This window comes from Neopelma chrysocephalum, unplaced genomic scaffold (assembly GCF_003984885.1).
Source record: "Neopelma chrysocephalum unplaced genomic scaffold, ASM398488v2 Primary Assembly neopelma1_24, whole genome shotgun sequence".
Lineage (NCBI taxonomy): Eukaryota > Metazoa > Chordata > Aves > Passeriformes > Pipridae > Neopelma > Neopelma chrysocephalum.
Window position 1 is genome coordinate 19,461,003 of NW_020897693.1, and position 21,971 is coordinate 19,482,973.

Genomic DNA, 21,971 nt, shown 5'->3' on the forward strand with positions numbered 1-21,971 from the left:
ATACCATGACTATTCAGTGAAAAGCAGAACCCTGGATTAGGCACTTACGCCTGCACTAGAAGAGCTGATCCTGACTCACAGTACAGTTTGAAACAGTAGTTCCAAGAGATTTTCAAAAACTAAATACTGCTGGTGTAATAAAGATTCTACATTCGGAAGTACAGAAAATCTGAAATCTCAGATTATCTTTTATGTTTAGCTTGGCACATTATTTCTAACAAAATTTCTTACTGACACTATGGAAAATATAGTTTTCATGTTCTTTGAAATTGTCTAATTTTATTATGTATTTATTCTGTTGCGCTAGATTTGTAATAAATTAAATATCTGTAGCTAATTTGTCTTCACTTTGCACATAACTTCTGGCAGTGTAGCGAATTTTGAAAGAATTTGTACTGCTGTCCCAGCTTCATGCATTTAAAAAACTTTCCAGTAAACCCTATATTTCCTAATTTTTAATTTACTGCGTATACACATATATGCATGAAAAAAAAAGTTCACCAGCAGTGAAATCCCAGATAAATAAAGCACAAGCCTAATCATTATTTTGTTTGGTTGGTTTATGTAGGATTGCCATGTGGTAGAGAGAAACCACAAGTCTGTAAGTTTCCAAAGTTTATTGTGCTCATTCACAGACAGGTCTTGATTCTTTTGCAGGAAGAAAAAAAATCATACAGGTATTTTTCTGAAACTCAGGAGAGTGTTTATTTTTTGCACTGTCGTTTCTGCTCTATGGCTGAATTCAAAGCCTGAAGGATCAGGTGTTGGTTGTTCTGAATATTGTAGCTGGTCAGTTCTATCAGCTTGTCAAAGTCCTCCCCTGTGTAGGTAAAGCTGTTTAAGCAGTAGGGGGAAAAAATGGTAGAAACATCGACGTTGCCCTGCGCCATCTCAGCAGGGCTGCGCTCCACACCTAACAAATAAAAAAAGGTTATCAGTGGGGTAGAGATTTGGTCCCACCTCCCACTTTCCAGGTGGAGCACAAGTTACTCCTCACTGCCTTGACAGTTGCATTTCTCTCCCATGGGAAGGACAGCAGGGGAGGGAGGAGACCACGCTAGACCATGTCTCCCATCCCAACACAGCCAAAAGGCAGGCAGGTGGTGGGAGGACCATCTCTGTCCCAATGCTTACCTGGCTCTTTGTATTTTCTGAAGGAGTCATTCACCAGTGGGAAAAACACCACTGTTGGTGCCTCTGGGGTCTCTGTGTCTTCAAAGATGTAGCACTCTTTTAGATTTTTCTTTTCTTCTTCACTCATGTGGATTTTGGGAAATGGGATTCCCTGTTTTTGGAAGTACTTGGAGGCTTCTTCCAAAGGCTGAATTCAGAAAAAAAAAGAAAAGGTCAGAAATTCTGCCACATCCCACCACTTTTCCTAGTGCACAATGCATCCATCAAAAGATCTTCAAAAAGATACGAGAGCAGGGTTTGCTGTCAATATTTCTTCTGTCTTTGTCTCTTACGTGAGATATTAAGTTCTAATTATTAACAGAACAACAGTTCAAGGCTCAGCCTCCAACTTGTACTCCTGATGGTTGTTCTACCTCACCCTCCTCAACAGCCTTAACCTACAAGATAGGTAAGATGTTCAAGGCTGTGGGAAGGGTGGCCTAGAAGCTTAGGACACAGAAACACACCTCTCTTGGAGAAAATCCTGAAATGAGTAGAATGGACAGGAATCTGAAATAGCATGGTTTTTAAACGCAGATTCAGAAAAGCACAACTACTTTTTTGACTCAGTATGAAATATTTAAAAGGCTCTAACTGTCTTAGAGCCCTTAGGATGGTTCTGAAAAGTGATGTAAGCAAAGAGTGATCTGGGAGCAAATACCATCTAAACTGAAATATTAATCTTGCAGTAATTTTTGAAAGTAGGATTTTTGTTTCTGAGTCTGGTTGGCACATATGAAAATTTTAATCTTCAAGAACTTCTGTCTTATCCATATCTAGTAACAAGAATTATATACCAGATTATTAGCTGGTATTTGAAACAGCAGATATGGTGTCAAAGGACAATTCTTTTCCACAATTTAGAACAACAACAAAATAATCAGTTACTGTTCTAAGGACAACTGGACAAGTTACTTCTAATTATATTGCATGTGGGTAACTTTAGATGGATATCACAAGACAACCCAAATGAGTTCATCAGTGGTGGTACTAGTACCAGTTAAGCACTCCATGTGAAGTGTTGTCTTGATAGCCATATCAAGGTCACAGAAGCACACATGTCTAGGAGATAGCATTTAGCTATTAGAGGGTTAATTCAAATAAAATATTTAGAACAACTGATACTACTTCTGTTCTCTTTAGGAGATTTGCCATGTTTTACCAGCACTACTTGAGACACCTAGGCACAATGGAATCTGCAGACCAAGAATCCTTCTCTCCCATCAGTTTATTCTACATAAATTATTCTGAATCCTCAGAACTTTAAGGAGGGCTAAGAGGACTAAAAGGTAGCAGTCATTATAAAAAAATAGAGCGGTCATCGCACCAGTGTCTGTGATCCTGAAGAATAGTTTAAGTGCAGGACAACATCCACTTTCCTCTCCGACCTCATGAGTGGTGGATAGCTAATATCGATGTATCCTGCCGTGTCTGCCAGGCACATGAACTCTGCTGTTTCTGTCAGCTGGTTGGGGAAATGCTCTAGTACAGTATCTAAAAGGAAATATTTTTTACAATGAGTGATTCACTGAAGAAGTAATATATCTGTTGTTTGACTAATAAGGGAGGAAAAATGACTCTTGACTCCCCATTACATTTTCTTTCCAAGATCTTGGCATACTACAGAAGCTCAAACTTGACACAGAAAAGAGAGATCTGTTCAAGGTAAAAAGACAAAGCTCTTTCAATTCTCTTGTTGCTCTTCTTTCACTCCGATAAGCAGTAATTTCCTTTCCCTGGAATCAAGGGAATTCCTGAAGCTGATTTGGCTGGATGAAATGTAAATAGTTATATTGAAACATTTGTTTTCAAATGTTTATCCTCTGCCTTCACTGATGAAGACACCAACCATTTAAGAAGGTAACAAATAATATTCAGGGATGTTTACCTTTCCACATACAGAAGTTTTTGCTTTGAAGGTATGCATTGTGCATTTGGAACCCCTTCAGGAAGTTGTAGAACTTCGAAAAAATCACCCGCTCTGTCAGCAGCCGCCGAATAATGCCCACGACGCCACACTCAGGGGTCACTAAGTAAGTCTCCAACTCATGGCTCCCATCTGGTGGAGAGGGTTCATCTCCAGAAGGGTAGAGAAGATGAACAAATTGTTGTTTTGATACAGTTCTTTGCAATACTTAAAATATCAGAAGGCATTTAATACTTGCTAGAGAAAAGAAGATCCTAATAAGACATGGCAACATACAGTTAAATAAATGTCAAAGTAGGAACAAGAAGGAAATCAATCTTCATTAAAACATATTCCATGAAAAACAGAGTCAAAATGGCAACAAACTTGCTAAAGCTGTTTGACAGAACCCATGGGCTGACTCCCTGCGTGAAGCTCAGGGTAGGCTGAGAATCTGGACAGATTTCTTTCAAAATTGATACAAACTGACTTTGAAAAAAAAAAAAAAGTGTCTGGAGACTTAGACATCCAGAAAAGAGCATAGAAAAAGGGTTGTGCTAAATGGCACCTTATCAAGTTGGGAAAGAAGGCCTTTCTATCACAGGCATTTATTGAGCTCAGGATTCTGCAACACTTCCATGGAGAAACTGATGAAAAGTCCGTAAACCAAACTCACTAACCACATTTGAACAAAAGGACAGTCAACACCTCTAAGGAAAACACAGGTTTACAGCAAGATCAAAGAAAATTGGAATGGAGCTCCACATAATTGCTATATCTAAGTCTTCAACAACAACATAAGAAAAGCACCATCTGCTGAGGCAGACAGAGAACACAGCACTGAGAAGTTTGTTGGAACATGAAGGTTCACTGAAGGGCCCCTGGTAAAGACTAATTATAAACTTCAGTAGTTTCATATTTGCATAAATTCAGTCCAAAGGAGACTAATGGAAATAATATTGCTATGAAAGTATTCAGCGGGGAAACCTAGTTAGATGTAGCTGGCAACATGAAATCTTGGAATTTATGAGATAAAACAGCAATGTTACTAACCAACATCAACAGCCTTGTATTGGGTACACCTCAGTGAGCGCCTTTCTGTAGGATTTGACGAATGCCAAGCATCCAAAAGATTGTAGGAAAAGACATTGCTCCATAGACCTGTGCAATGGTAGAGAACAGGGAAACTTCTTCAGAAACATTTTAATGGGAAATATCCCTAAAAAAAAAAAAAATAAACTCTCAGCTTTGCAAGGGGTATTGGAAAGCCTCAAGGTTTTCAAATTATCACCAAAATCTGTATGAAGTTCTTTTCAGCAACTAGCATTTTGTCCTCAAAGAGGAACCTAAATAGTTTAAAACATTGTGCAAGGCCTTCAGCCACTATAATTCATTGCCACATACAAACTAACATTTTCCATCCTATAAACAATTGTCATCAGAGAGCAAACCCACATCATTTCCTATAAAATAAGGGTCTGGTCTACAAAGTATGTCATATACAAGTGGATTCTCAGTTAAAGTTTGGAAGCTGCTCCTGGACTGCTAAGAGTCAAATAGTTAGAGCACAATTTGGGATTGTCCTTAATTAAAGACATCTTCACTGTCCCTTGTAAGATTTCTCTTTGCACAAGGTCTTGTGAATGAGACTTCTCTTCCTCTCCTCGTTATTGTCATCCCCATAGTGCTTCTTCCACTTTTTCTCTCCCACTTAAAAAACATATAAAAATATCTCCACAGTGCAGAAATCTCCAAAAGTCTCTTGGATCTTGGAAAGTATTTCTTCCTCCACAACTCTGCCACAGGCCCTGAGAGGAAGAAGGCAGTGCTGCGCTTTGCCTTGAAAGTCTCCAGCAGTGAAAGCTTTGCAAAAGCCATACATTGCAAAGGACGCAATAATTTGAGTTGCACAATACAATAATTATTCATTCCATGAATTAGTAACAGATATAAAATTCCCTTTTAAACATTGTTTGTTCATGAAGTGGGACGGGAAGCCAAGGATCTGCTTCATAGGAAGTCCTTGTAAGAATAGGACTGACATAAGAAATGTTAAAAATACAAAATTAAGAAATCACATTAGGGCTCGCTGGCTCTACATTTAGAGGTGGGAACCAGAGTTCATATAATTACTGGCTAGTTTCTGTCAAGACAACCTCCTCTCTCTGCAGCTTGAGAAGCTTCTGTTCAGCCCTGCTGTGAGAAGGCAACTCCTCCGGTTTTTCCTGTCTTCTCTTGGTGTCTTTTCACTCTATAACTCTTCTGGCTCCCTCAGTTCTGGGACACTGTTTCTGCATTTTAATGTCTTTCAAACATTGCTATTTCTCCAGAATTTGGTTATAATTAAGCAGCAATGTTGCCCTAACCTCTTGCACTGAATTTTCTTGGTACTTATATTTGCTGAAGTAAGAACTATGGAGAGAAACAGTATCTTTTACTAGGCTGACAGAGTTGAAAAGACCAGACAAGCTCTCATACACCCCAAGCATTCTTCTGGAAACCTGAGGGTCCTGTATCCCCATAAGCTCACCCAGTCTTTCCAGCTCTAGCCACTGCTCTTATAAAAGGTCTTTTCTCTTTCTGCAAATGACATCTTGCTTTTATCCTTAAACGATCATGCTATCACTAATAGTACATTTTAATCGTAACCCAAGAGGGCATTGCATGTGGTATCGCTAGATGGCAACATTGCTTTAACTCTCCACCCTATCCTTTATAAAGATACACCTGTGGCTGTGGGGTCATCTGCCTCAGGTGCTAAGGTTGAGAAGAAAGCTCTGCCCAGGCTGGATGTGTTGGGTGTGCTTGCTATCTGGACACCTCAGGTATGAATACACTACCCCACTGTTATTGAGAAACTGCAATGGATGAACACCAAATAAGGAATACTACATGGTATTGCTGATTGCATGGATTTTTCACTTTATAAGTAAACCATTTCTTGCCAGTATCTTTGCTGTCCTGTTGGGTGATGTGCTTATTTACATGTAAAATATCTGTTGTTAAGGGTTTAAGAGTAGACAGACTTGTCTACAGACAACTGCACCGCAGAGAATGAATGTACAAAGGGGTGTAATAGAGATTTCCAGTATTAGCTAAAATTAAAAGAAGAATTCCCTAAAAGCCATAAAGCTGTTTTCCATACATTGCTGGATGCTACCTACTTTATTGAAATAAGAGTGATAAAATTCACTGACTTATCATGATAGCAAAATTGCAAAGGATTTAGACTACTATTAAACTTGAAAAAATATCAGTAGCAGTTCAGAAAACTACTAAAAATTGCCATATTTTATGATAAACTCAGTAACAATTTGATTTTAAGATTACAGTTTCAAAATACAAAGGTTTTTTGTGTAACTCTACTGCTGACTGGTTCAAAAGGAGCCTAACCTTTTCAAGCAGCCCTGAAACTTCAGGGCATGAGAGTCACTGTTCAATACAAAAGCAACAGTGAACAATGTGATTTGAAATTTCCTCTAAGTATTTTTTAGCTCATCGCCAGTGTTTAAGGAATTCAGTCAGAGGTGAGACCAACATGGTGTACAATTGCTTTCGGTTCTGCATGATGCTGGGCACTGGTTGCAATATGCAGGGTTTGCATTATTTTAAAAATAAAGGACATTTTTATGCAATTCAAATTTTTGCAATGGAGCACATCACCTTTCATGAAACAAATGCGGGATTCTGGGAGCTTCTTCATAAGGCGACCCATGAAGAACTCACTGCCAAAATCCTCTGCGCGAATGAAGGCACCATATTTTAAGAACCCGACCTCATAAGGGGTGAACTCCACCCATTCTGCAGAGACATGAAACAAGCTTTAAAATCTCATTCCTATCCCTACTTCCCTGCAGGAAGGGCTCTGAAATGGTAAAAAAGCAGCTGCAGGACAAACCCTATTGTCAAGGCAACCACAGCCTGGCCCTCCTCAGGGTAAGGAGGTATCATTCAACTGGTTTCAGCTGCTCACTCAGTAATCTTTCCCAATCTTGTTCATTCAGAACTTTCCAATGATCCTCTCCACAAAGAACATAAGTGAAGTTTATATCAAAAGGGATCAGCCTGTTACCCCACATGCGGAGCTAAGGTTTGTAAGTACCTTGGCGGTCCTTAAACATTTCCCCAAGATTTCTCATGCCCCCTAGAAGATGAATTCCTCCCAGAGCCTAGACACAAAATTTAGAAATTGAAAAAGAAGTTAAGGAAGAAAAGAAACTGTTTATAAAAGCTATGGTTCAGCAGTACAAGAGGTTGCAGCATATGCAGTAACTGACAATGCAGATCATTTAAACACCGAATGAGCCCAGGTTTGCCATCACCTTTGAACTCTGAAAGGCTGTAGTCTTCCTTGATGTTCAGGATCATGTAGATAGGTAGGGGATTTTGACCCTGACTCAATGCCTGTCGCTCATCTGAGAGTTTGTGGTTATTTTTCTGTGAATTGATGAGAGACAAAGGGCAAAATCAAGGGACCTTCATGTCATCGTCTATGGGCTTGCAAGATTACAGTAAAATAAATATCTGTTTCCCTCTTAATTTCCTCATCCTCTATAGTCCTTTTGTGTCCAAACATTTTTTAACCAAGGAGTGATCTAAACATTTACACATCCACATCAGCTTATTTAATTACAGATAGAGCTGTAGGACACTTTTTGAAAAAAATGGTCTCTTGTTCTTCCCAGTAAAGACATCCACTTTACATGGATATTTAAGTTCTCACAAGGAGGAACAGAGGAAAAGAAACCAAGTAAGAACTCTGCAGTTAGGTGCTCAGATACTCCTACTTGTAGAAGGAGACACAGGTTTTCTGCCCTATGAAATACCCTTTCAGCTGCTAATTATGCATTAAGAGATATGTGGAGAAAAAACTCTTAGCAAGTTTACAGATGACACTAAGTTGGTTGGGACTGTTGATCAGCTGGAGGGTAGGAAGGCTCTAGAGTGGGATCTGCACAGGCTGGATCAGTGGGCCAAGGCCAACTGTATGAGATTCAACAAGGTGAAGGGCCAGGTCCTGCAACTGGGTCACAGCAACCCCATGCAGCCCTACAGGCTGGGGGAAGAGTGGCTGGAAAGCTGCCCAGCAGAAAAGGACCTGAGGGTGCTGTTTGACAGCTGGCTGAACACAAGCCAGCAGTGCACCCAGGTGGCCAAGAAGGCCAATGGCATCCTGGCCTGTATCAGAAATAGTGCAGCCAGCAGGACTAGGACAGTGATTGTCCCCCTGTACTCAGCACTTGTGAGGCTGCACCTCGAGTACTATGCTTAGTTTTGGGTCTCTCACTGCAAGGAAGACACTGAGGTGCTGGAGCATGTCCAGAGACGGGCAATAAAGATCGTGAAGGGTCTAGATAAAAAGTCTTATGAGGAGTGGTTGAGGGAGCTGGGGCTTGTTTAGCCTGGAGAAAAGAAGGCTCAGAGGAGACCTTATCACTCTCTACAACTGCCTGAAATGAGGTTGTAGACAACTGGAGATTGGTTTCTTCTTCTAAGTAACAAGTGATAAGACAAGAGGAAATGGACTCTAAATTTTGCTGAGAAAGGTTTAGATTGGATATTAGGAAAAATTTCTTCACTGGAAGGCTGGAACAGGTTCCCCAGGGAAGTGATGGAATCACCATCTGTGAAAGTGTTCAAAACATATGTACATGTCCCACCTGGGGACACAGTTTAGCAGTGAACATGACAGTGACAGGATAATGATTGGACTTGATGTTCTCAGAGATCTTTTCCAACCTCAACAATTCTAAAACCCTTTTGTTATTCCACAGAAATCATCTGCTGGATAATGCTGGCATGCTCTCAGGCTAACATCTGTCCCTGGAGCTTCATATTCTATACAACAGTATTCAGTAGCTGTTAGGGAAAACGCTACCCCATCACTTAATGCTTTTTCCAGAAGAAGCCCCCAGAAATCAACACTAGAGATCTGGTAACCCTCTTGCTTCCGCAGTTTTAGCTCCTTGGCATAGTATTTCAAGCTTTCCAGGGAAAAGCAGCTTAGCTTGCATTTGGTCATATGTCTGCGGACTTCACCAATCGGTCTGGATAGATCCTTATGTGACCACTCAGTGCTCTGATACAAATGTGACAAAGTCCTGCAGAAAAGAAAGGAAGTACATTGTCATATGCTTGCGATCCATTCCACTTTTTAGACTTAGATTTAAGGTCCACATCAAATGAACTCACTGAGGTTCATTAAAAACACCTTTTGGGCTCAGTTTATCATTGAAAAGATTTTTTGAGTTAGAGGACTCTCCCAAACCACTGGTGAAACCTGAAGACTTGCAAAAAACCCCTCCTTGCTATTAAGGTTTATGCACAAGGCTGTGATTTGCACTAGAGTGACTCAGTAGGAAAGATCCTAGAGCTGAAACAAAAAGTCAAGGAAATTGTTCCCTGGAAGCAGTGCCTACACTGGCTCAGGCAATGTGCTTCTAATGCAGCAATGAAAAAAGCTTGAGACTGAACCAGTACACCCTTCTTTACCAAAATGAAGAGGATAAATAACTTACATAGCAGGCTACAGAAGTGATGAATGATGTCTATGTTCAGGATCTCCTTACCATGTTGAACCAGACGACCCAGTGATGTATGAAATAGCATCCAAGAGACCCAGCTTTTGAAGACCCAACAGGTTGCCTAGCAGAGATGTCAGTGCCCGGGTGCCACCTCCTGTTGTCATGACTGCTACAACTGGTACCTGTTTAAACATCAACACAGCAGTGGTAAGCAACACCTTTTTTACCAGCACATATGATCAGAGCTGAATAAATTGTAACATTTCAGTCCCACAAGAAATTCCAACATTTCACCATTTCCCCAAGTCAGGGGTAAAAAGATGAAAACTGGGTATTTTGCACAGAAAAAAAAATTTAAATAGCTGATTTTGAGGATTTTGATTAAAATCAATCATTTTTTATTCTAAATTGTTGCATGCTGGCTTATCAAAACAGCTCAAAACTTATGGTTTCCAGGCATCTCAATATTAGACTGAATTTTCCTTAGCAAAATATCATCACATGAGAGCTGTATTTTGAGAACAAGCAGAGCTCATCCTCTCTTGTAAATAAAATATAAAGGCTAGATTACATTTCCTATAACGTACCTAGAGTATATAATCGCAGTGATGAAGCCTAATTGCATGGAAATCTCAATTGTGTTACAGGAAGACAAATTCCTCCAAGGAACCCCACTGAGAGAAGATGAGCCAATTGACATTTCCTACGCACATTTCCAGGCAATTGCATCAAAGAAATATTCAACTGTTTCCTGATTCAAATCGAACATTTCAGGTCAAAGCAAAGAATTTTGATTTGGGTTTATCTGACTATAAGGAAATATTCTCTTGCTGGAAAATCTGGAATTAGTAGTTAGAACTACTTCCCCTTAAAAAATTCTTATACTTAGGAAACTGGGTTTTTTCACTGAAATTAGTGTGTCAGTGAGAAACAATATGATCAGTTTGTGAGCAGAGGCATCATTTATGGAGTCCAAAGCAACGCTGTCATGCATTGCCTAACATGTCTTTGGTCTACCTGTCCTGGACAAAGTGAAAAACACAGATGAAAGAAAACCAGTCTCAAAATGAAAACTTCTTTATTTCCAAAGTTCCTGATCACAGATCATGTTCCTGCCCTGAAGCTCCAACCATCCCCATGCCAGCATGGGCCGAAATAATACAAACACTGACTCAGACAAACAGATCAGAGAAAAATGTTCAGTGTCTTGTGTTGTTTGAGTAACTACAGCTGAGATGATGATCACCAGAGAAGAGAGTCTATGATTAGAAACCTCATCAGCCAGTGTTATGTATCATTTTAACTGTTAGATTTTCTCCCTCCAAAAATCCGATTATATAAAATACCTTACGCGGCCTTGGTGACTGAATGGTCAGCTAAGAGAGTAGGACTATTCAGGTCTATAATTCACAGATGAAATATAAATAAAGCAAAAATCAAAGGCAAAAAATGCTGATTTATGGCATTCTATTTTCTGGATAAATATGGGCTAAGAGAGTTTGATACTACCCTGGTTCTCACATTGCTTCATTTAAACATTTCTCAATGCTTTATGTGGGGCAGTGAATGTATGAGGGATAGTTAAGGAATAATATGTGAATGCCTACAAGAATAACACATTCCTGTTACACAACATGTTACAGTCCCTATGGTCCTCCCCATACCTCATGATCTTGAAGGTCTTGCTCTAAATGAAGTGCTTTTTTCAGAGCAGAAGCCACAAACTTCTTCCTTTTCTGTAGGAAATTTTTCTCCTCCTTACACAGATCAAACTCCAAACGAACATCTAAGTTTCGTGACCTCAAACAAAGTCCAGAGTTGAATAGGGTGGGCATGATCACTAAAAATTAATGTCTGTACCCATGCTTACAAGTCATGACTGTATTATTAGGCTTAGAAATGCTGCTACTGTGGCCCAACAAAAGTATATCAGAGATAGTATAAATAAGGTAGAGACAAGGCTGAGAAAGTGTAAAAAGTAGCAAAATCTTACAGAAAGCAACAAAAGTATTCTTTCTTACTACACTGATTTTCAAGAAGTATCTAACATAAATACTGCGATTCACATATGGATACTGTAAACAGTGGAATATTTAGAATTTGTTGCCTTAGGAACTCTGGATTTTACAAATACAAATACTCTGGATTTTTTACAAGTAAGGAAAGTGAAGTATAAACATATTTTTCTAAACTCATAGCTCTACAGATTTTGCAGCTAGAAAACATTATTCTCTCCAACCAAACTGAACTTCTCTATAGTAGCATAACAGGAAAATTCACCCAGCACAGTTTACCACCTTCTGGACATGGGTAACAAACTTGGGGTAAGTAGGTAAAAATAATCATTGACTGAATGCTTTCTTCTTAGTTAGAGAAAAAGGTAATAAGGCAAAAAACTGTGCAATATCTTTTTTTCACAACCACAAAACCCAAAGGCAGAATTTCTTACCAGTCATTTGATTTCATATGTAAATTGATTGTCTCATCCTAGGAAAAAAGCAAAACCACAATATAAGCACTGGACATTATTTTATGTTCTTTCCTTTCAGTCAGCTCTGAAGCCCTTCCCTTTTTCTAAAAGCCATGTTGAGCCACAAATCCATACCAATCAGAAAATCCATCTAATTTTTAAAACTCCTCCAAATCCACCCCATTTTATTTATATTGTTTTATACTAAAGATAAAAAGAGCAATCTACGGTAAAAACCAATACCAGCTCTGCCAATGTGTTCCATTCTGCCTCACCATTTGCACTTGCTCTGATCTGCACTAGTCCCCCAGCTAGTCACAGAAATCCCTCTGTCAAACATTTGGCTGGGATTTTTGGTTCTACTTGGTTCTTATGAAAATGTACAGGTCCATAATCCTCTCTGTTAGGAATCTAAAGGCACTTGTAGCTATGTATCTAGACCCTTACTTCACACTGATCTAATTAACTCATGCCTATTAATCTTTGGTCCATAGCTTCACATTTATTCAAAGAAGTGGGTATCAATCACCTTTGCTACTGCCACTTTCTCATTGAATGGAAGTGAATCCAGAGGAATAGTGAGGGATGCATGACAGTCTTTTTTCTTTTCACCTGAAGTACACTGAAAAATAAATCATGATGTAGAAAAGTATTTAATGTACACACCATAAAAAATTTACTGTCTCCAACTTCTTATATGAGTTCCCCATTCAGTTTTCAAGTTGGTATCTAATATTTAGATGTCTTAGAGGTTACAGTGCTCTTCCAGAGCTGAATTTCATGAAAGATGGCTCTTAATTAAAAATACATCTTTCCATTTGCCTCAGTTGAGTGTAGAAAACCATGAATTTACTGTGCTTACTCAAGCTAATGATCACATACCGAGTAGAAATGAGACTTCTCTGCCAGAGCCATGTGCAGCTCTGACAGGTTGTACTTGATGTAATGAAAGTTCAGGGACTTCACAGGTTGCCAGAAAGAGCCCAGAGACAGTATCTGGCTCTCTTCATAGGATCCCTTCACTGAAAACAAGAAGTCTTTTTCTAAAAAAAAAATCATGAAAAGCATACAGAGAAATTAATGACTATGATCCTAGAAACAGAACTTTAAATGGTCATTCATAAGTTGTCATTTATATATATATATATATATATATATATACACACTCTTCAACAATGTTTAAAACCCCCCAAACTATTTATCCATCAAGGGAACATTGCAAGAAGAAGAAGGAGAAGAAAACAAACAAACAAACAAAAACAAACCATAAGACATGAAAGAGTTTATAGACCAGCAGTAACTGCTAAAAACTGAGACATACAGGCAACTGGGCAAAATTTAACTTGAGATAGAAATATATATTTACTGCTATTTTACAGCACCTCTAAGATCCATTGTCTCTCTAATCATTCCCTTTAATTTCAAAGTCCAGTTTTTATAATTAGTTACCACAGACACACTGTAATTGTTGTATCTGTGAACCTGTCTATAGACCCCTAATCATCCAGTTCCTGTGCTTCATTTTAAGAACAAAATAGGAAAATTACTGGATAAGAAAATAACAAAAACAAAACAAAACAAAAAAAATTTTCAGTTTTTTGTTTCTAGTTTGAAGTCTAACCTGAAGTTTCTTTCTTCATCCATCTGTTGTCCACCAGGACTTCCAAGCAGGAAATTTCACGAGCCTGTAGCAGGGATGAACAATGAGATAAGTATTTAAAACATGCCATCTCTGACTCACTTCACTGCTACCTGTCTTTGGTCACCTGGCTCCCTGGAGTCAGGAAAACTGTTCACCCTGTGTTTGTTAGGCTGATAAGAGAAAGACTTTGGCACTCTGAAAATGCATCAAGTTTCAGCTGAATGAAAAATTGTTGTGGTGCTTTGTTCATCCAAGCACCATCCCAAGGATGGGAAGAGAGGTAAAATAACAGGAGAGGGAATAGGAATGTGCTGAGGCCTCCCAAGGGTAAACTGATGGGTTGGCCAAATCACAGAGCTGTCCTTGCAGCCCTGCTTTGGTGAAGCTGGACAGCCAAGCACTATATCCTGTAAATAATGAGTTAGGGGAAGCTGAGGAAGCAATTTCCATGTCATCCTATGGAAGCTGGGTAAACAGGATGGCCATGAGGGAGTCACAAAGGAAGTCCCCAGAAGGAATAACACAGAGGCAGTAAGTCACTGAAAGAGCACTTCAGGCTTTGTTAAGAGGCTTGATATCAGCTGGTGGTGGTGAACAGATCTCTGGTATCACAAATGACTGTGTACATTCTTTCCTAATATATCCTACCACAGGGAGCAGCACAACAGGATGGATGCCTGTCTGACTCCCACCTCCCTCCCCTTCAGCCTTGCCTGCAGAGAGGTGTTGGGACACCAGCCAGATTCACCACGTCCCATCACTATCATGAAAACAAAGATAGAAAAGCAATAGTTTAAAATTACCACTAATACACCATTAGTGACAAGCTTTTCAGGAGGCACTGGACTGAAAGAGAAAAAAGAATGCAATTAGAACTAATATGACCTAAATACATCCTTACATGAACATCAAAGAATAATACATTCCTTAAAATTCTTCTTGGCCAGCATAGTCTCCAACATGTCACTGATTTTTAGTTTTGGGAGGCATCTGAAATATGTATTCCATATTTTTAAATGACTGAACTTCTCATTACCATTCTCCCTCTTCCAGAAAATAATGGGATAAATTAATAACCAGTATGATTCTTGGTAGATAAGGAACACAGAGTTTTAGCCAATATGCAACTAACTTGATCAATACCAGCAATTACTGTGATGCTAAGCATTTTAAACTGTATTATACTAAATGTTAACATGTGTTTGCTTGCAAAGGACAGTTTTTTGGTTCCATATGGATTTTACTCACATGCTCTCAGATGTAAACTCAACCTCTAACGTCTCCTGTGTCTGTAAAAGATTAATTTATTATAAGCATCTGAATTAAATTTTCTTTCTCACTAGCTGGTTGTCAATGATTATTCTAGCTCTTGAAACAGTTCTTCAGTCAAATCAAATTTTCCTCCAGCTCTAGGGTATACTAAGATGAGTGAAAGCAATCGAGTTAAAGTGATTTTGAAAAGTGTTCTCCCTCCTGTGTTAGCCATCAGTTCCCAGGCCAACTGCTCTTTTCCATTTGGTGGTGAGGTAGAATAAAATGGCAGGCAGTCCTAAACCTGCAATACTGTTGGCTTAAAAATGTATAAAGCCTTGGTTTTTTTCTATGTAATGTTATCAGAAGACTGATACTGTTGTATAGAAGAGGGTATTCTTAATTCTTCTGATCAAAAGAACTCCTATAACACAGAAAATACACTGACCAGTCACCAGACAAGTTAAGGTAGACAGCCTTCTGAAATCACTGTAGAGTTGAATACCCATACATACCCTATAAGAAAAGTCAGTGAAACAGCAAATCTATAGTCATATCTAAATGGAATACCCGTATCCCATGTTAAAGTCATCACCTATGTGTTCAGGCACACTGAAATAATGAGATAGTTTGAGCAATTGGCCATCAACAGATTTTAGCATCTCAGTACGGATATCTGTGTTATATTCAGGTATATACAAAAGAATTACAGGGCAGGGTATCAGTTTAAGTGAATACATCTGTGCCAGAGTATGACCAAACTCACAAGTGCTGGTGCAAGGAAAAGAAATTCTAACAGAGGAACTTTGTTGAAGGTAATGAAGTTTTGTATTTCCAATGAAACTTATTTGAGCAACAGAGTCAAGAAAGAGGAGGGAAGAGGGAACTCTGGTGTCAGAAAAAAACCTGCTTAAGAGGCTTGAGGAGCTAGTAAAAGCCTTCAGGATTATGTTCAAGATAGGGAGGCAAACTTTGTCTGCTTTGCTGAGTAGGGTTCGGAAGGTACTTTCAGGACTTTCAGGATATATGAAGTGCAAACCAGTAGGAAATAAACCCTCCCACCTACAATTGCTTCAAAAGAACTTAAAAGGTAATATCAAAAAATGTATTTCCTTCCTGTGGCCAAGGCAGTTTTATCCCTCACCTTTGGATTCAGCTGAAAAGTCAAGCGAACAGTTTCTCCAAGCTGGATTTTAGCAATATCAAAGAGAACAGTGAAGAGGAGGTCATCTTTAGTGACTGCATTTTCATCATAGACTTTCATCTCAAGAATATTCTGCAAATAGAGGCACTGAATTAGGATCTTAATTTGAGACCTTACAGAGGCATAAGGTGACGTGCTCAGCATGTTAGGGAAGAGAGAGAAAGGATGGGGAGAAGTGAGAGATCACGTGCAACTTTTACATCCACACAGAGATGAAGAAAAATATTCTGAACTTAAGACAGAGTTGGGTTTGTTGCTGATTTCCCCTGCAGAGTAATTTAAATGACAAAGGCTAGTAGAATCATTGAATATTGAGCTTCCATATTGAAAAACATGTTTGGCCTCTAATTTGGTTTGAGGTCACCACTTTACCCTGAATTGTAGGAAACCAGCCAGCAGTCAGGACTTTATTGCTATGGGTGGAACAAAAAAATCCATGGATATAAGCAGCAATTAAAATTTCTTAAGGATGTACCATATAACTACTACATAGTTGCATAATTTTATCCTGTAAATTATTAAACAGATCACATGCAGATAATTACCATGGAATCTACAGAAACTGATATCTTTTTGTTAAATTGCACAAATCCCACTTTATGAATCTCCTCCTCTCCCCCCACTGTCATCTGCCTCTTTGGATGGACAGGAGAGGGTAACAACCACTCCTGTGCCTAGTTGGTATCTGGACATGGGCTGGCTCAGAAGTGCCTCCCAGATCACTGAGCAAATGAACATTAACTGCTGTTTTCCCAGTAGGGCAATAATTAAGACCTCTCTCAATATATTCAGCAGCTCATTTTCATATAAATTACAGGGAGTGCTTATCTCAGATTCTTATTTGTGCACCAGATTTAACTGAAACTTGCTAAGAGGTTTGATGCTTATTAAAGACACAAAGGTAGACACATGATCTTATACACAAATGCATAGATAAAAAAGAGTAAGCATGTGAACTCTGTTGCTTTAGAAGTTCATAACGTATCACAGAAAGGTCCACACTGAAATCTAAATAAGTGATTGAATAGACAAATATACTGAAGGAAGACACTCCAGAACTCAAGTATCCAATTTTGACATTTATCATTCTGTAAGAAATTTTGACATTTATCATTCTGTAAGAAATTTTGACATCTATCATTCTATAAGAAACCAGGAAGTGAGAGATGGCAAGTGACCTTGAGTTTACAGTTTAATGTCAGAAGGCAGAAAGGCTGTTGACCTTTAAGGCCACATATGTAAATGCATCACACTGTGCCTCAGCTAGAAAAACAACTTTATTTGGGACTGACAGAGTCAGTCCTGCCCACCACACAATACTAACAAGAGGTAGAATGAAGCAGCCACCGCAACTTAGTTTACAGGCCAGCCATAAATAGCCTGCAAAGGATTATGGAAGGTGATGGAGGGGTTATGCTTTAAAGCAATACTTTACAGCTAGTACAAGACAGGCTTGCACTAAAGAACAGATCAGTTTTCATAGTTGTGATATTGCAATAGACAATCCATACTTGACTAAAATGACTGACTTATTTTCTTAATGACCAACTGATTTGAGTCCCTCAGTTACTCCCAGCTAGCCAGGAGGGACATGCGTAGGATGCTGGATGGCTAAGGGGGATCTCCCTCTGCACCACTGCAATGCTGTGTGGGAAGCAGCCAGGGGTGTCTGGGCAGTTCGCTGTTTCTATCTGCTCCTGAAAGGGCATCGTTGGGAGCCAGGCAATGAGCAGAGCCAGCTGGCAGGGCTGTGTGCCACAAACTCTGGAAAGGGTTATCCTCCTGTAGCATCATGCCCTCAGCACAAGCCTCAGAAGCCCTTTCTAGCTGACTGTCAGACATTCATCAAAACAGATGCCCTTCAGTAAACACCGCTGTTCCTGATGAGAACCAGCAGAACATACACAAACTGGTTTTTCTCTTCCACAGTGGTAGTGTATTATATAGTTTTACTGAGCTCTGGCTACTGTGATTTGGGAAGTTGAATACCTCAACAAAACACAAGACAGGAAAGGAGAAAATAACCAGATTAGCAGACTCTGGTTCTGCTCAGAGGGTAACAAGCAGAGCAATTGCAGTGTATACAGAGAAACCAGCAAGAGCCATAACTTAGTCTGCTGAGCCCAGACAGCAGTGAGACAGCAGTGACAGATGTGCCAGAGTGCTCTGGCTATCCCAAATGCTCAGGACACATCTTGTGCAGCCTACACTGGAGCCACAGCCACCACCACCACCATGCTGCTGTTGCCACACACTGAAAATTACTGGGGCTAATGTCAGATGTCTTATCTCCTGCTGCAAACTTACTGTAACGTAAATGTAAGGTTTTCCCAAATACTACTCCCTGAAGGACTAGCTCAAGCAGCTTCCTGTCGCCAAGATATTTTTCTAACTCTTCTGTGTGGTAATGCAGTTTTGAAAAACCTGTCAGTATGAGCAGGTGCTCTGGTGCAAGAGTGACAGATCAGTGGGTGTTTGTTCCCATGCAATGTTTTTCCCTTGCCTTTCACCTTCCTGATAAACCTGCAGCACACTGTGAAATTGTGTCTCATTGGCATTTTGAAAGGAGTTGGAATTTTTTTAGATCAGCAGGGAAAGCACTGGCTGTGTACAGATGAACAATCATGTTAAAGCTGAAAGCTATACCAAACAGGACCAGTACCATCCAACCTCTGCGAAAGAAAGCCTGAGAACACGTATCATGGGCAACTTCTGCAGTCATAGGCAAGAGGGATTGTTCACTGGAATGTAGCAACACTTTGAGCTACTCTGAATACTCTTTTGGAGGAGTTTATTGATGTTCGAGAGAGCCAGGGGACTGGCCTGCTGATTTGGCACTTGAGAGAGTCCTGATCTACCACCAGTACTGGGAAATGAACAGTGCAGGCTGTTAAACAGAGATGGATTGGCCCAGGTATGAAGTAAGCTTGGTTTACTTGGCCTACCACTGATCTTTGTGAACTGCTAGACCCTGATGTTGAGGCTGTCTTTCTGAGGGAGTAGACAGTAGGACTTGCAAATCTTCTAAAGCTTTAACATTTATCATCGTGATAAAAGTTCAGTTAGTTTTCTTTTACAAACTTTAACTGTTTACTTTATAACTTTTTTTATTGCAAGTCATTACAAAGGAATAGTAAAAAAGTACAGCCCCGCGATGCTTCCCCTACCCAGCTCATATATGTGTTTTACACTATTGAATTTACTCTGAAATTTTCACTTTTACTCTTGAAAAGCAGTGGTTAAAAAAATGGAAAAAAAAAGAAGAAAAATGAAAAGTAGTAGAACATTGTATGAATGGTTGTGAAATATTGTGGTTATTTTTTTACATATCAAAAAATCGAATTGAATTTTACTGCTGCAGTCTACTCCAAATCTCCTTAACCATATCCTTGTAGTCCCTCACATGTATTTATTTTTATTTTGCCCTACATATTGATCACTGAATGAAATCTCTGCCCCAAAGAAAAACCAAATGCAGTCAGCATCTTACTTTTACTTGGCTCTGGATCCTGAAGCAAAATGTTTCATTCCACACTGGATCTCTGCAGTTCATGACGGTTTTGGTCCGGACAGTCTCAGGGGAAGCAGTGGGCAAGGTCAGGCTTACATAGCAATCGGTTTGACTAACTGTATTGGAAAAGATATATTGTAACTAACAAATTACTACAAATATCTTAAAGCACAGCCTTATAGCACTGTATATATAGTAAGCTGCAAAAAGGAGATACTGTTTCTATTAGTTTTCTGACAGCTGCTTATTCAATAGCATTTACTCGATTTGTTCCCTCCTGCAGGTAGGAACTCTCGTCATTATGGAAATGCAAAGAAACTACTGCAATAGAGAAAACTGGTAAGAAAAATGTACACATAGCTACTTAACAAACACATTACTGGTATATCCACCGTTGGTTGCAAATCAAGAGGTTTCTGTGATAGAAAAGAAAAAGGCCTACGTTTTAAGAGAACCTGTTTAAAGGGTAAAATACTTATTTAACTTTTTGAGCATTTAGACGAGAGTCTGATGTTTTTCTTTACTTTTGAGAGGGAAACAGAAGAGTTCAAGAGGGTCTGGGTACAAAGGATCTTCTCCATCTGGTCTGCTGTCCCCACACAGCTGTAACCCAGCCCATGTATTGAGCTGACTGTCTCACCCAACATGTGATCACATCCCTTCACCATCAAAAAGTACATAAAAATACCAGTGCACTTTTATATTGCTAATTTAAACTCTGAGCCTTGATAGCGGAGAAAATTCTAGTTTCTGAGGAAGTTGGTAATGTAACAGAAAGTTGCACAGGTAGCTACAAATACAACATTAAATCTTCATAATACATGGGGATTGCTTTGAAGTGGGCTCCCAGGAACCACTCCCAGACACAAGCTGGGGCAAGTAGCTTCCTGGCTGGCAAGCACAACTATCACAGAATCATAGAATGGCCTGGGTTGGAAGGGATTTTAAAACTCATCTAGTTCCAACCCCCTGCCTTGGTCAGGGACAACTTTCACTAGACCAGGTTGCTCTACGTGCTGGGCACTGCCACAGGGTGTTGATGAGTTGCCTCTTGTGGGTTGCCAGAGCTTTTGAGGGAGAGGAAGGCTGGGTGCAACTAACTTTCCTTTTGTATATTAGCCTGGTGTATGTAGAGTATTTGGTAGTGGTTAGGATTCTCTCTGTTACTGCTAAGAAGGGGTTTTTAGCAAGGAGCAGTGCAGGCCATCTGCTCCTAAGAGCATAAAAGAATTGATGCCTCATGAACCTGTGGTAACAAACTGAGACCCTGACAATACAGTGAAGAATGGTGGGACTCACTCTCTCTACCCTGTTAGTCAGCCTTCCCAGCACACCCATTTTGAGTAAATCTGCTGTCCTTCATAGACAATGGACATATCTTTTGCCTGCTGGGCAACTGCAGATGTTTCTAATGCCTCCAGTTCTAGGAACTTGTGTATTCACAGAAACATGTCAGATTGGGTATAACAGGCAGTGTGGTACTGTGGGATACATGCTGAGAGGAAGCATGACCAATTAGGTAACCTGCTGGAAAAGGTCTCATGACACATTGGCTGCTGTCCCAGCTCTGCTCCAGACTGCTAAGTCACTCGGGGCAATTGCTTCCACTTATATTGCTTCTCTATCTGCATTTCCCCACCAATAAAACAGTGATAACTATCCTTTCCTCTTTTGTAATCTGCTTGGAACATCTGATGATTAAAAAATTAAAAAATAACTCCTGTTATTTCCACATGACCCACAGAAAGACAGTGCCTTATCAGTAATTATATTATTCTTTCTCTACCAGTCTCTTGGCTCTCATTCCACATTTTCTTTAAACTAGTGGTGTAAACCATGTTGCAATAAATAGGTGTTGCTTAAAGCAATTTGTGCAATCAGGTTATGTATGATTTATCTTTCAAGTCTTCTGATACTGTCCAAACAAGAAACATCTTCCAGTTTTTCAGCAAGCATTTGATGTCCGTCGGAGGTAAGAAATTACTTTAACATTGCAAATGCAAATGTCTCTAATTCTTGTGTGTAATATTAGGATATTTTTAGACTTATTATTGCAATTTTAAAATGCAATATACCTGTTGGTAACAATTTATTGGTAAAGGAGGTATTAAAATATTTTGTTTAGCTCTCTCTCACACAATATTTTCTACAATTCTTCTGTTGATTTTTAACATTTAGAAAAGATAATTTTAACTTTGTGTAGTTACTTCTTCAGATGATGCCTGAGAAGCAGGCTATCTGTCAGTTATGAACTAATGATGTATGTGTGTTTTAGAGAATTTGTTCATTT

At 39.4% G+C, this 21,971-nt stretch overlaps 1 protein-coding gene across 1 annotated transcript; it reads right to left on the minus strand.

Annotated features, from left to right (window-relative positions):
- Window positions 1–704: 704 nt before the first annotated feature.
- On the minus strand, window positions 705–21,019 carry LOC113963257 (cytosolic phospholipase A2 epsilon-like). Its single transcript, XM_027674222.1, has 19 exons — window positions 20,981–21,019; window positions 19,661–19,822; window positions 16,111–16,242; window positions 14,964–15,004; window positions 14,519–14,561; window positions 13,695–13,758; window positions 12,956–13,116; window positions 12,603–12,695; window positions 12,053–12,090; window positions 11,268–11,403; window positions 9,649–9,785; window positions 8,958–9,180; window positions 7,402–7,516; window positions 6,743–6,880; window positions 4,133–4,240; window positions 3,062–3,250; window positions 2,501–2,667; window positions 1,135–1,321; window positions 705–913 (listed from the first exon to the last, which is right to left on the minus strand). The coding sequence occupies exons 1-19, from the start codon at window positions 21,017–21,019 to the stop codon at window positions 705–707; spliced, it is 2,382 nt and encodes a 793-aa protein (XP_027530023.1).
- Between the last annotated feature and the right edge of the window lie 952 nt (window positions 21,020–21,971).

Excerpts from the sequence above, each read along its gene's own strand:
- LOC113963257 (XM_027674222.1), bottom strand. The coding sequence starts at position 21,019 with ATGGGTGTGCTGGGAAGGCTGACTAACAGGGTAGAGAGA. Across the intron at positions 3,251-4,132 it reads ATACAAGGCTGTTGATGTTG|ATGAACCCTCTCCACCAGAT; the intron begins GTTAGTAACATT and ends ACCCTTCTGGAG. Across the intron at positions 1,322-2,500 it reads CTTCAGGATCACAGACACTG|CCTTTGGAAGAAGCCTCCAA; the intron begins GTGCGATGACCG and ends TTCTGAATTCAG.